The sequence below is a fragment of the Crocodylus porosus genome, unplaced genomic scaffold, assembly GCF_001723895.1.
Source record: "Crocodylus porosus isolate Cpor-Errol unplaced genomic scaffold, CroPor_comp1, whole genome shotgun sequence".
Taxonomy (NCBI): domain Eukaryota; kingdom Metazoa; phylum Chordata; order Crocodylia; family Crocodylidae; genus Crocodylus; species Crocodylus porosus.
In genome coordinates, this window is record NW_017728921.1 from 23,706,939 (window position 1) to 23,722,693 (window position 15,755).

Below are 15,755 nucleotides of genomic sequence, written 5' to 3' on the forward strand. Positions count from 1 at the left end.
CTTAATGAATCCAGTATAGCTTTATCTGAAGTCAGAAGAACCTAGAAAAATTTAGCTGATCCATGGTTAAGCTTAAAAACACATGCATTGTATAATTAAGGCAGTCACTCAACATGAACATGGATGCCTTTTCTTTTTAAAGCAAGACCTTTAACTGTGTTTTGAGAGTGAAGACTAAACACTTCATTTTGCCAGCCTGAATTTGTGTCACTTATGCTCTTCCCATGTTTACTTGACTCTACCCTGACAGGCAAAGGGTTGTTCTGAAAAGCAAATGATGCAGTCTCTTAATAGGCTGACAGAAATCCCACAGTAAAATCCTGTGCAGAAGATCTTCTAGCACTGAAGTATATTCAGCCTGAACTCAGATACTTTCAGTCCTTTCCCAACCCACTTTCCCATCTTCTCCTGTTGGGTCCCGTGACAGGGAGCCAGGGGCTCTTGTTACTTTGAGAAAGAGACTGCGGCAGAAAGAGCCCTAGGCAGCTGAAGAAGGGTTACCTGTAGGAGGGAAGGCAGCAAAGGAGCTACTGTAGCCCGTGGTGGGCCAGTAGGGGGTGCTCCTGCCCTGAGCCAAAAACCAAGCTTTGGATGCCTCCCCAGGGGCACCAGCTTCTGGCCAACCCCCTTCCTGGAGCACACCCATAAGCCTAGAGTAACTGCTGTCACCACCTGGGGTCTGGTCTTTGTCTCGGCTCTGTGCCGCCCGGGGGACACAGGCCTTGTAGGGTGTTTGACCCACTGTGAAATCTTGGAGTGCTTCCTTTAATCTGAAGCCAAGAAAGAAGCCTTCCTTAGTCAGCCAAGCAATGGGAGCATAAAGGCATGCCCAATCCCTCTCAAGCATGTACCACAAGGCTCGTTATAGTGGATAGCTTTATTGGATAGAGAGGGTAGGCATGGGGAGGGGTACAAGTCAGAGAGGTAGCAACAGAATAACTCTGAGCAAACAGAACCAGCCTGATAGCCATTGGATCTGCTTCTAGATTACTGTGAACTACATTTCTAGTTACAGTTCTGGTAAGTTACTCACTTCTGCATCCTGAGCGAGAAAGAGAGCTGCAAAGGTCCAAATTTCTGTGCACACGTCCCAACATTTCTCCTCCTACTTCATCGTGGAGGGGCTGTTTTATACCACTGTTGCGACTTCATCACTCAGTTCCCATCAGAAGCAGACCCACTGGCTGTTGACTGGTGCTTCCAACTGACATCACCTTTCCAGGTGAGAGGACCAGTCACATGACCTACAGTGGCAGGAACTCTTGAACAGCGAAAGAGAGAGCTCCCCCCTCCCTATGGAATGTACCACCCTGTTACCTAGGCGACCAGGTGAATCCAGCAGCCAGAGTTTGTAACCAGAGAGGGAGGGTTTAGGCTGCTGCATTACAGCAGAGACAGATTGGAGGGTCATTTCTCCACACAGCCTAGGCACAATAACCTGCTCATTAAGATGAGAGGACACACCTGTGGCTGGTCAGAAGAGCACCTGACCAAAAGGGGAGGAGCCAGGGGATATACGCCTGGGGCCCCAAGGCAGAGAGGGGCAATATGGCCCTATATGCTGCAAAGAGGAGCTCTTGCCAGTTAAGGCTGGTGAGGAATGGGAGCTGCAGGCCATGGCAGGTACTCCCAGGGCAAAGGGAGCCACAGAGTGGAAAGACAGCCTGGCAGTGACACAATGACCCAGAGGGGGCACTTCTAGTTTAAAGTTGCTTGAATTTTTTTTTTTTTTTTAGAGTTAAACTGGAGGACTGGTTGTGGCTGTAAGGGATGGAAAGGAGGCCACTGGGGTGCCTGACTGGCATGGTTGGTTTGAGCCCTGGCAGGGGCACAAGGTGCAGGCAGCCTGAGGCTGAGAGGACTGGAGCCTGAGCCCAGAGCGGGCAACAGGGGCAGTCAGGGGCTGACAAGACACTGAGACTGGAAAGGCCAGGACAAAGCCAGGGGTCATAGGCCACCAGTCAACAGGCAGAGTAGGCTGTAGGTTAGGGCTATAAAGGTTGAAGCCTATATAGGAAGGCAAACAATGACTGAGTGACATCTATGAGGCATGGGTATGGTTATGGGGGCATCAAGAGACCACAATGAATAGCCATAAGTCTTAAATAGGGGCCATTTGGGCCATAGGTGGTGACCACTGGCTCACAGCACCAGCTAGGCACTAGTATGTCTGCCAGGGTGAAGACAGACACCCATGAACAACAGAGTAGCATGGAGTTAGTGAGTCAAGGACCCAGAGACCCTAGGGGCCAGTTAGATCAATAGAGGACAGTGAGAGCACTCCAGGACTCAGGGGCAGCCTCTCAATTAATAATAAAGAAACATAAAGGCACGGCAGAAAAGATAAACAGGGGGGTTTATATAGAGGACTGAGAGTGAGGGCAGGATTATGGTGGTCCTAGGGGGCTCCACAGCTGCCCCAGGGCCCATCCTGCTACAGGCACTATTGACCAGACATTCAACTGCTATATCCCCAGCAACTTGGTTAACTAACTCCTCTGTTCCCAGAAGTTCCTGCCACCATACTTACAACCAGACTTCTAGAGACTGGCGAATGTGAATGTGCCGAGACACTTCAGAAAATTCTTAACAACATGGCTCCATATCTTTGGTCAACCTGCTAAATAATGCCATGCAATGGAAATGCATCACAATCTGGACATTCCTCTGTTTTGTAAGTGTGTGTGTGTATGCATGCGCGCGCACGTGTGTGTGTTATGCTGCCATTAAAGCAATGACTACAGTGCAGAATGGATACATATCTGAACTAGCTTAAAACAGAGAGCACAGGAATCAGCTGCAATCTAGAAATAGAAGCCTGAAGTTCCCTATGCCCTAACTGCCTGAGTGCTTATTCAGCTGCTCAGACAGGCCTTGCAACCTGTATCATGTTCCAAGTTGCTGTAGCTAGACTATGGCTGGTACCACAGCTAACTAGCTTAAAACAAGATGGATAACCACTTCTCTTCTCTCCTGGTTGCAGATACTGAACCATTTTGGTTCCTGCCCCACATACCAGAGTTGGTATGGATAGGATAGCATCATTTTGAAGAGATTATTATTTTTCCCACTTGCGCTCTCTCTTGTCTTAGTTGCTGGGACACTTCCTGGCACAGCTACTAAAGGGAAAAACCATTCTGCTGCACCTATTCCAATATATCTCACCTTGTCAGGACACTCAGTTCTGCTATGAAAATGACTAATTACTCCATGTCCAAAGCATCACTGCTAAGCACATGACATAACAACAGTGCCACCATCTCTACCTGCAGAGAGCTTTCTTGACTCTTTTACAAAAAAGAATCAGTGTCACTAGTCCCGCTGTACAGCTGGGTAAACTGAGATACAGAGGGGACATACTGCCCAAGATGATTCATTAAATCAGTCATAGATCTAGGAATATGACTTTAGGTCCACTGACTTCTAATCCCTTGCTCCTTTACACTCATTTAGACCATGTTAAGACTGGTATTCTAGCAAAATGTCTCCCTGAAGAGTAAGAAGATGAAGAAATACCTTATTCCCCACAGTGAGAGTGCAGCAAAGTGACTCAAGTCATTTCCTTACCTTTGTACTACCTTCTTCTTCCTCTTCATCACAATCTAGCCCTTGATAGGAAATCTCAGTTGGGCCATTCTCCTGGACCAAGTTGCTTCCCAATGCCCTCATCCTCTTATTCTCAGTTGTTACTCTCACTTTTAGGTTATGAAACCCAGTGGAGACAGATCCTACTTTCAAGTTGACAGGATCACCATCAAACAGCAGGTTATCTGGGCTACTGCCTTCCTTAAAGCCATGGGGCTGGTAATCATCAGGAGTTACTGCACAGAAAAGATGAGAGACCTCAACTGTCAGAAGGACTATGTTCCAGAGGTATGGGCCCACAACAAATTTACATCAGTGTAATTTACAGTGTTTTGCATACTGATGTAAATTACATGGGGATGTGGTATGGACAGAGGGCTACCCAAGGATAGAAGCCTGTAGTTAGTAGGGGAGCCAGTAATAGTCTGTTTGCTTTGAGCTAATGAATACCCTGGTGTAATTACAGACACACAACTGTACAACAATGCAAGTTACACCAATGTTGTTTTACCCCTGATTTTTTCAGGGACTGTTCTATACTGGATTGGGCAAGTTATCCCAGTGAAAGGGTTTATCTCATCTGTCTGCAAGTGTAAAGGTCAATTAAGCTTGTGTAGATGTTTACATTCATAATGGGGGTAAAGTGCAAAGGATACCCCTCCCCCTGACGAATACAGATTTTGGAGGTCAAACAGCTGGAAAATCCTACATGAGTCTTTCTGTAGTCCCATCCCTCCCAGCTATACTTATATAAACTCAGTTGTCATATTCTGCTCTTGATTATATCTGTCTAACCCACCTGAAAAGCCAGATTTGTGAGGTGAGGCAATCACTTTTATTGCACCAACTTTGTAGTTGGGAGAGATGTTTCAGGCACAACATGCCTTTCCTCAAATCTGAAAACAAATGCGGACAAGCAGCTAGGAATGCAAGGAAGGGTATTTTGTGCCCATAAGCTTGCCTAATGTCTCTCCCAACCACAAAGTTAGTTCAATAAAAACTATTTCACCTCATAAATCTTGTTTTTTGTGTATTCCCTTAGCCACCATAGCTGGAACAACACTACAAAAGGCAATGAGATCACAGAGTTATACCTGGGCAGCAACAGGTATAAGATTCTGGTTGAGAAAGAAGAAGCCCAGTATAACCTCAGATCACAGACTGAGTTTGTGAGTTGGGTCAAAGGAAATTAATTCCTTCACTTGCAAACCTGCAGTGATTTAATGATCTGTGGGGAACTTCCTGCCTGTTGTGCAATTTGTCATAGGCTCATATTCCAGTTAATCCCTTACAGAAATGGTAGAAATTTTGTCCCTAGGTTTGTTATAAAAGAATAGATGGACTCAGACTAGATGATGATAATGATCCCTTCTGGCCATAAAATCTATGTCCTGAGTGCCTTTGATCTGGAATCACTGAGAAATAAATTTTGAATTCTATGATGCCACTTATACATTCATTTTCTAGACTTAAACTAAACTAACCTAGAACCTTTGCTCCTCACACTGCATAAAGAGAAAGGATTTGTCCCTTCTGCATTACACTGCTTCTTATAGGGATGCTGAGCCCTTTATTAAAAGGTACATGCCATGACTTTTTCCTATGGAATGGCACTATATTTGCATTGCATCTCATCACTAAATTCTAACACTTTTTATCTTTGTTTTCTCTTTTATGATGCTCGTGGAAATTAACAGGAAGGAAAAATGTATCTACATCACATTCTGTTTTCTACTTACCATCATTATAGTAGAAGAGTTTCATGGTCAGGGTAATATCATTGGGAAGGGGTTCAAGGTTCTGCATTAAGAGGTACAGTTTACGGATCAAGAGAACACTGGCTTTCTTAATCTCCCCACTGCATACCCCATTCACAGAGGCCATTTTGTTGCTGTAGCCAACACAAAAAGAACAACAGAATCATTTCCTATAGTCATTAAGTCTAAGACCTAACAAAAAACATGATGCACCCAGTGATGTATCTTGCCAGATCATATTATAGGAACAGTGCTTTTATGCAGCTTTCACGTAACATGGAAATGACAGTCACAGTGACAGATAGCATGAAAAAAACAACCAGTCTTGAGCTAAGTGGTACAAACCTTGTGACTGGGGCCATAAACTATATTATACAAGTGTCATGACTCACTTGTCTGAAATGACTGACTGAACAAAAACAGCTACAACAAAAGTGCCTTTCACCTGATAAATGAACTTCTGAATGATTTTACTTAAATGAATGAGGAGATTGGGTGAGAATCACACACACAGCGGATTCATCACAGAGACTACTGCATGTCCATCTTGCAGTTTTAAGTGAATGGTCTGTTTTTGATTCCTAAGAAGCGAAGCTAGTCCAGGAACACAGAGTGCTTATATATGTGTAGCAAGGCTGCTCCGATGAGCTGTAATTACAGTGCATCAGAGCAGGCTCAGTTAATTGAGTCTGCTGGACTATGGTAATTACAATGCTCCAGCCGATTCCAGCATTGTGTGTATCAGTGTCCCTGTGCTGAAAAATGGCAGTGGGGCACTTTACCTAAAGCTTATTTGACAAGCTTTAGTTAAAGCACCCCCACTGCCATTTTTTAGTGCAGGGACGCTGATAGATATGATGCTCCAGGTGCTTTAATTAAAGTGTCTCTCAGAGCTACTCTAATTAAAGCGCCTCCCCCACCCCGCTCATCCCCCCCACTCCTGGAGCATGTGTATAAACACCCACAATTGTCAAAAGTGCCTAAGTGGCACAGAAGCCTAAATCCCATTGATTTCCCCTGTGACTTAGACAATATCTACATATGTCACCCCTACAGTGGTACCTTTAAAGTCAGTTTCCTCTTTAATAAATGCTTCAGTGAAATGTGTTTCTTGCTGGGGACAGGGTTTCAGATATAAAACAAGGCAATTACCTTATGATGTCCATCTGTGGTCTGCCCTTTGTGTACTTGAATTTGAACTGATACAGCTCAGTCACTCTCTACAGAGATCACAAAGGGAGCAGAAAAAACAGATCTTGCAGGAATATGGCACCACAGCAAGCCCAACAAATATTCAGTTAACACAGGGATAGCTATACTTTCTCATTCCTATTCCCATCCAGCAGGTAAAGTTACTAACCAGGTTCCAGTCTGAACTCAAAAACACTGTGCACTGATTTTTATCAAGTGTTCTTAAAAAAGCAAATGCAAACTGAGTTTGGGGCTAAGAAGAAAAACAATGAATTCCAGAGTCAAAAGGTAGTTTTGGGAGAAAAAGCATACTATATTTTATGTCTATTACTATAGACAAGCATGTGACTTCTTTACAAACTCTCACTGGTGATGCTCCTATTTTCTGTCACTATGGTTTGTCAGTGGAAAACTGGAAATTTTTAGTTCAATCAAGCTTTTAGGAATTTTTTTTTATAAATATTCAGATTTTTGGGTTGAAAACCTGAATGACTTAAAACAGAAAAAAAATCTGGTCTGAAGCACTGCTGCCATGTCTCATGAGAGCTGTATTTCAGTCAGCCTATATTTTCTTATGTGTTGGCTACAGTCAGCCTATAAATGATGCACTATGGTCACATAACTATCATAACACATGCCTTATTTTACAAAGGAGGGGATTATGGTACAGTGAGGGAGGTACGGTCCTACCAGGCAGAGTGGTGAATGCAGGTGGCACCTTAGAGACTAACAGGATCAGAGAGCCACTGCCCTACCCTGCCTTTTGCCCAACTTTGGACTAACATGGCTAACTACCTTTCTATGGTGGTGAATGGGAGCATCAGAGACCTGAACTCCAATAAAACTTAGTGGTGACATTTCAGAATGAAAACATCTGTTTCTGATATTTCACCAATCTTTTCTGAGAGATATAAGAAATTATTCTTCAACTAGTTCTAATTATTATACATTTAAAGAAAATAGATTTGAATATGGTTTTGGAGGAAGAAAACTACCGTGAATTACAGCTGAAAACTCAACATAGGAATAAGGATCTATCCAGGCCTCCTGGTCCAATTCAAAGCTTATGATTTTTATAAATCTAAGATGGACTAAAGAGACCAAAAGGAATTTGGGTGTCACCTCCAAGTAACATTCAAAGGGACTTTAATATTTATCTTGCAATTTGGACATTTAACCAGCCTTGGCAGCCTTAGCCATGGACTAAATTCTTGCTCTTTTACGAGCTGCATTGTTGCTCTTCTATGGAGGCAGCAGAACAGTACTGGGGAAGCAGAGATTCCACAGGCATCTGTCTGCACAGGGCAGATGCAGAAAAATGGCTCAAGGGGTACCTGCTGCAGTATGTAATCCACCACTTTGCACACCACTTATGTCCCAGGCCTGAAGTAGCTCAAAAGACTCAGCCAACCTCCATGCACATAAACAAATTTTACCTTTCACAATGACATTGAAAAGGTGGTGCATTAAGAAGTTATGTGCATTATTGTCAGCTTCTGCTTCTAGTCATCTGCAGAGGGGAGCAAGGTCCTGATCATACCCCTTTTTCCTCTTAACATCCCTTCTTAAGGCCCAAGAAGCATCACCTGCTACAATTGACAGGACCATGACAGATGCCCAACAAGAGCACTTTATCACTATTCTGCCTAAATTCTGAACCAGCCTGCATGGGTGAAAGGAGCAGGGAACCTGGCATCTTGTGTCTCTTCCCTCTACCAAGTAGCCCTGTCAAGTCAAGGCTAGATTTAACCTTAGAAGTCCATTTTGAACTCAGTACAACTCACCCATGCAATTATGTCCTGCTCAGAACAGATTGTAAGACATTTCCTTACCTCTGTTTCCTTGGGATTAGTGTAAATCTGTTGAGAAAGCAGACAGAATGAATCTTTCTCTTTATTAAAATATAGCAGTGAAAAGTAATATAATAAATGAACCCTTATTGTGCTTTAGCTACATAGACAGTCAAGTCTGCATATTGGATCTAAGCAAAGCCATATTCATGCTGCAGCCTTCTTCAGGAAATGCAAGCTGCTGCAGGGCAAGGAAGAAAATGGGCACCATGTACAATGTGGAAGGGTCCTAGAGTCCAGAATACCTACAGTGTCATTTCAAAGGAATGTATCCAAAACTGGCAGTACAGGTGCTGGTGTACAATCTCAGAAATACTGAAGGTATTAGCTAGAAACCTAATGGCTACAGAGTTTGTGACAAAAGTTTGTCTTGCCAGTGGTAACAAATAGGCAACTGAAGAGAGGAACAAGGAAAGGGAGAGGGGCAGTAGCTTGTTTCTGGTTTAAGTGATGACAGAAGCCCAGCAGGTTGTCATGATATAAAGCATATGGCAGCACTTTCATTTAGTGTCTAGTAACATAAAGCTGCATTTTGTGCATCAGAAATGGAAACAAAAGCTGCAAGCCCTTATGTACTCAGCCAGCCTTCTCATGCAGCTTAAGATAGTGTTCATCCTATTAAATGAAGCTTTTGCTTCACACTACTTCCTTGAATACTTTAATCCCCCCTACTAACAGACAGTTGTCATATGGGGTCTTGGTTTGACACTCAACTAAACACTGTGGCAGGGGGAAAAAGGAGGTAGGAAAACATTTTGTATTGACTTAATAGATGACTTACTGCCAGGACAGCCATATGCAACTGGAAGAGAAAATAAGTCTTGTCAAAATCTACTGAAATGAAAAAATACATGCATTCCAGAGTTTGCCAGTCAATATTTCATACAGATCCTTGCCAGTTCAAATATATCTTGATGTAACATCAATGACACCCAGTGGCCAGTTCATTTAATGCACATTTTCCAAAGCAACTAACCTTGTCTGCCTATAAAATGTCTGCATATTCAGACTTGGTTCCCAGTGTTCCCTCTGAACAAAGCCACCAGGCTAACTTTACACCAGTTTCATTCAAGTCCAATATCAGATTCTTATTTACATTGTGAACCTCATTCTGAGACTTTCCTTCTCCTTCCATTTCACTAGGATGTTTCATTCAGCCTTTGCCCTCAGACATGAACCTCCTTGTAGCCATCTATACCTGCAGACTGCACTGCAGCAAGGGACTCCACTTGGGGCTGCACTTGAAAGCCACTTGGAAGTTTTGGCTAGAGAATGCTCTAGCCCACTTTATGAGTAAAGCAAAGGGAACACTTTCCTGGATCTATCCAGCTCAGGATCTTCTCTCTGATGCTGATGAGCCCCAAGTGCTTCAGAAGAGATTCCACAGTTGACAATTATGGAACACCTGCTCAAAGGGAAGATTTTTTTTCCCTAACTTTCATCAATATTGATTCCTATATGATCTGGAGTATGAGGAGTAGTTCTTATCAATAATGGACACTCCTTTATCTGCATGTAGGGTTCAGTGGCTGAGCAGTTAAGGCATCTTCCTATAGCTCCAGACACAATGTTTGAGCCTTGGCTCCAGACTTGTGCCAAAAATGCTCCCAATTGATTTAGATGCTGATTTAAGTTTAGTCAATGACGTGGCACTGGCCACACTATGCCCTGGTGTACTGTTGATTGCAGAGAGTGCTGATCCTTTACCTCACTAGCCCTACAGGCTGCTAAGGTCAGAAAGACCTTTGACTTTGACCATAATCTCTTTAAAGATGACTACTAGAATTGCCAGTTAGCTAGAGCTAGAGTTCACAGTATTTCAAATGATGCCAATGTCAATAGCATTGCCATTAACAAGCAATAATCTCAACAGCCCTGCTGGTGAACAGTTCATCTGATACCGATGAGAATCATTCTGAAGTAGATGAAAATCAACCTGATGAATAGTACTGATGTAAATAAAAGCAATCAGCACATTGTATATGGAGGTCAGCTTTTGTGTTAGAATACATGAGAACTTGGATCACTTGACAGTTTGTAGTCGTTCTGAAACTGGTTAAATAAGCCTTAAAATATAGAAAAAGAAGAAAATCCAAACTCAAAAGGAAGAACTGAGAAAGCTAGAGATGGTGGAAGAACAAGAGAAAGGAGGGCAAGCAAGGGAAGAAGAGGAAGAAGGAATGCATAAGCATTTAAGAACTTGAGACATGAAAAAGGGCAAGAAATATTTGCTCTGACAGAACTTGTATCCACACATTAAAGAATGAAAAATTCAGAACTCTGAAGAGAACCTCCCAAAGTGCAAACTAACCATTTTTAACAAATAGGTCTAGACATTAATAATAATTAATTCTGGAGCAGAGGGAGCCATAAACAGCCACATGGCTTTCTCACAGATCAGATCTCTACTGTATACTTGTACTGTATGAGCTTCTTCATTGAGATCACAGCAGAATACACAGCAGAAATAAATACCCAGGAATGAACACAGCAGATCACAAACCAACACTGTATTAAAAATATTAAATAAAAACTTACATAGTTCTTTTCTAAGGCTTCAAAACAACCTTGAATCCTGCCAGGAAAAAAATGTTAGTTGGTACCAAGTCACATCAGTCTAGGAGCAGGAGATGGAGTAGATGAAGTATATATCAAGAATGAAGCAGTACAGAGCTGCTAATATTTTTGGCTTGTAAAGCTCTTTTCATGGTAATCAAGCATCTCTCTGTTCCTCTAGGTGTGTGATCATAGTTTATATGCCAAGGTTCTGGTTCTCATTATCAGGCCAGTATTTACATCAGGTAGTAATGGCCAAATCTTTGGCCCTGTTTTGGCCCTTTGCACCAATGGATTCAGCCTGCTGGATATTCCCTTGATATAGCTAATAAGCAGAGGATGTGGTTGAAGTGGTACTATACTCCTTATTTTAAGATGGTAGGCTGACTCCTTATGGCTGCTCTAAACTGCGCTGGAACTAGTGCAGAACTGGCCCTGGGAACTGCAAATGGCTCTAATATAGACCTTGATGCTAAATGGACAAAGAACAGAGCTTTTGAAGGGCTAAGTTCTATGTAACAGCTCCCTGCTGCTTAGGAGTTGTGCCATGGTTCTGAAGTACATTTCTTATCCCTGGATAGATTTAAGAACTAAACTGTTCTGTCCCAGGCACCTAGGTACAACTTCCATAGGAGAGAAATACTGTACAGAAATTTGTACTGTATCAAAAGAACTGTACAAATGGGATCTGGCAAATATACACGCTGAGGAAAAAATATCACAATCTTATTTATGCTGAGCTTCATCCTGGTCTTAACTACTTGCTCATAGGCACCCATACTTCAGGACTTTAATGTCAATGCCTTCAGTGAGAGAGGACCAGGCCTTCAGACTGTAAGTTCTTAGGAGAACATATTGCTTACATCAAGCATACATAAAACATTTATAATAAATCAATGGGAATGGCACTGGCATAGCCAATTCTACCACTGGGGAAGACGGTTTCAGATGTAGGAAGCAGGGGTCCATGAGAGGATGAAATCCTGCAATTCAGCATAATCTTGTCTTAGTTTCATTGTTACTCACTCACCACTTGACTATCTGCAGTGATCCCATACAGCTTTTATCTTCTCGAAGGATTTTCAGACAGAGGTCTGCAAAACCAGAGTTAGCACAGTTAAAAAGCTTATCACAGTTGGGCAAACAGAGAAACTGAACCAGTCATCCTCCCTTTTTATATGAAGTGTTTTATCTGGGCACTTCCTGAGCTGAACTTCTGTTTTTCATTGAGTCCCAGGTGGGCTGACACAGACTTACACTTGACTTTTAAAATACCAAAGACATTTTCTCAAGATATTCTGGACTCCCACACAAAAATATACTGGAGCAATGGCTTCATTTAGAAATGTTAGCAACTTCTTTTCTTTTCCTACTAGCGCCTTGCTGAATACTATCTTACACTGGCACTCCCCAACAGCACTGTCACTTCTGGATTTTGTTGTTCACCAACACAAATATAAACTAAACAATCATGTATATTATATATTATATATATATAATACACATATTTTTCCAAAATTCAGTTGCTTGAAATTGGGGTGCTTATAATTGAGGAAATATAGTAACAGCAGTTTCTGCCGTTTAAGCCTTGGTGGGGGAGAGCAAAAGTAAAGCTACAAGTCTTACATGCAAAGCTCCATAGATACTGGCTTATGGACACTTTATTTCCCCACCCCCAACCCCAGCACAGGCTCTCAAGGAAAGATCTTTTTTATTCATTGTGCCTTTCAAAAACAAGGTGAATGTTTTATTTAGGGGAGTGTGGTTTGCAAGATAATATGGTATGCTAAGTGGGTTTATGTATGGACTCACTTCCTTTCTCCCACTTACAGATCTTATATAAATATAAAGTTGTAGATGAATGTTTTCAGCTCTTGTTATCCTATCACAAGACTCCAGAAAGCTTGTGTCTTCCTTAAAGCCATAGCTCCCAGTCATGAATTTGCATGTAAATCTTAGTTTTCATTAAAAAAAATACTTTTTAGCCTCTTGATTACCAAGAAAAACTTGAAAAATGTGAACCAAAGTGGCTCATAAAAGTCAAATATAAACAATGATTACTGTTATTTAAATCTACTGATTTTTTTAAGCCAATTTCATGGACTTTTGGGGCTCACTCAGTTTTAGAACACTTGGCATTGGCAACTCTTAAGTGCCAAGTAATAAATGTAATTCTAAAGCAAAGGAAATACTGATAGAAATGGTTGTTGGTTGCCAACAGCTCTAGACTGTCTTCTGTACTATCTCACTGCCACAAGGGATTGTCTGAATTAGGACTGCTGGATAAGGCCTATAGTCAACAATCTTCCTACAAAAGACTGAATTTGTTATACATGTGAAGAGCATGGGGCTAATCTGTAATTAATAAAGATAATGATTAGACACGTGAATTCAGCACATATTCCAAGATTACCATCTAAATAGCGAGTTCCATATGCGCTCTCTGGGAACAGCCCTCTCAGGTATGTTATACAGGAAACAGAGATGGCCAGAAGCCTTTTCACCAGAACCATGGACTGCTGTTCAGTGGTAACTGTGTGTGGAAACAACACTGCTTCCTGAAAATAGGGCAAAGACAAAGATATTATTAGTTTTAGATCAGTGCCAGGGCCAGAAATAGAGATAAGTCTCAGCAGGGTAAGAAGGAGGTCAAATGGAGGTTACTTTCCTATTTCTTCTGGTCTTCAAAGAATATCTGTGACTCTGATACACCAGTAGAATAAGTGGGCCAAAAGAGAATCTAATGCAAGGAAGCAGATCCTATTCCACCTATTAGACATCTAAATGGTATTTAGGCATCTAAACATGATCCTTCTTCATACTGTTTTAATCCCTAAAAACCATTAGCACATTGCACTGGGTCTTTACCTTAAGACTAAGGGTGGAATCCTGTTATCTGTTTGTGCCTAAATGGCCACTTTTCAGCTATTTATGTGGCATTTTTGGCACTTTTGTGACTCGATTACACCTACACTATAGACATACAAGTGAAAACCAAGAATTTGCAACAGGCTATGCACCAGCCAGCTAGGTATGCAGCTGTGGAAGCATGCCCCTTATGGACATCTAAGTGCAAATCACATAAATGCAAAAAAACCCACATGACAAAGAGGTGTGAGAGGTAAGTTAGGAGTGGGAGGTAAGCACTGACATACTTTTCCCCATGAAGAACTAAGTTTCTTATGAAACTAAATATCACATAGTTTTAAAATCTTGGAAAAGATTTATTAAAATTGAGTCTCGACCAGTTCACTCTTTTTTCTTCCTCAAATGGGGCTCTGTACATGGCCAAGAAGTCTCCATCTTCTTTGCCAAGCACCCGTTACCTAGTATATAGGTGCTAATTCACACACAAAGCCCAATGTTGTCTAATGCATGCTGTATTTTCCTGGCTACAGTGAGGTGGAGACAAATGCTTTCAAACCCAACAGAGCTGCAGTGTGATCAGCAGAAAGGGACAGAAGGCTTTCTTCTCATTCAGCATGGAGCCGACTGCTTGCCCTGGGAGGGAGAGCTAGGATATGTAATCAAACCCAGGTTGCTAGCTCTGCAAGACTTAGCACTATAAGGCCAAAACCACAATTATTAATAACATTATGTCCCAAATCCTGTACCTTGGAGGTTTTATGCTTCTGTGATGTGTGTGAGAGCTGGAGAGTGGCCATCGAGTTTCAAAGATCTGCTGTCCACATACAATTAGGACCTGCAGAGAAACAGGAGTTAGCCACCTAGAAAATATGTGATCATTGAAATCACTCATAACCTAAGCATAAGAATGTGTCTGCTAAGCCTCATTGCAGGTCTGAACACTCCCACCAGAACACCTAAATGGAAGCAGATCGAAGTTGCTACACTCCAAAAATTCATATGGTGGAAGAATCTCTTGCTTTTCACACATTGTCAATGGTACTGAAAATGCAAAGTCAGGCCCAGAACTGGTACACACAGAGGTGGCTTGAGAAGATATTTTTTAAAAACAGTTGGAACAAAAAGAACTTTAGGTCAGGCATCGGTCCACTCCTCAATGCAGACAATAATATCATAGGCAGTGATGCCAAGAGGACAGAAACACTGAAAAGGTATTTCTGTTCTGCAGACAGATGTGTCCAGTACATATGTTAGGAAACACAAAATATATTGTCTGGTAGTACCTGCTAAAATTCAACATTTTCAAATCAACAGGCCAAAGTAATTTAAAGGAGCTCTCTCAATCATGTCAGGATTTTAAAAAATCTTGGGAAACTAGAAAAATTCCGAAGTATTTGAGGTTTGTCAATATAACCCTGATATTTAAGAACTGTGGAAGGGAAGTACAGGTGTTAATTTCACATCAATTCCAGCAAAAATAATGGAATGGTTTATTTTGCATTCTATTAACAGAGAACTATAATTAATTCCAATCAACTCTATTTAATGGAAAGCTGGTCTTGTCTAACCAACCCATTGCCTTTTTTGAAAAGATTACAGGACTGGTTGGTAAAGCATAGCTGTATTGATGCAGCCGACCTGGATTTCTTCAAGGGATTTGTCAAAGCACTTATTGACATCTAGATTAAAAACTTTCATTACATGGAATTATCAAAGCATACTAAATGGATTCAAAACCAGCTCAGTGACAAATTTCAGTTGTCAGACAAATACAGTTGTAAAGGGAGAAACAGGACATTACTGATGCCACCCCCCACGGTTCCCCACGGTTGTTTCTTTGTCCAATGCTGTTCAGTATCTTTATAAAAATGTAGATGATAATATAAACATTGTGGACTCCTTTAAATCAAAGTGACTTATATAACTGATATCAATCACGATTCAAATC

General features: G+C 41.6%; 1 protein-coding gene across 1 annotated transcript; it reads right to left on the reverse strand.

Moving 5' to 3' along the window:
* Nucleotides 1-3,555: 3,555 nt before the first annotated feature.
* HORMAD2 (HORMA domain containing 2) lies at nucleotides 3,556-14,604 on the reverse strand. The gene is made up of 9 exons (XM_019539428.1): nucleotides 14,554-14,604; nucleotides 13,353-13,497; nucleotides 11,970-12,033; nucleotides 10,922-10,958; nucleotides 9,165-9,185; nucleotides 8,366-8,392; nucleotides 6,495-6,562; nucleotides 5,325-5,476; nucleotides 3,556-3,821 (listed from the first exon to the last, which is right to left on the reverse strand). Exons 1-9 carry the CDS (start codon nucleotides 14,602-14,604, stop codon nucleotides 3,556-3,558), a joined length of 831 nt encoding a protein of 276 aa, XP_019394973.1.
* Nucleotides 14,605-15,755: the final 1,151 nt, after the last annotated feature.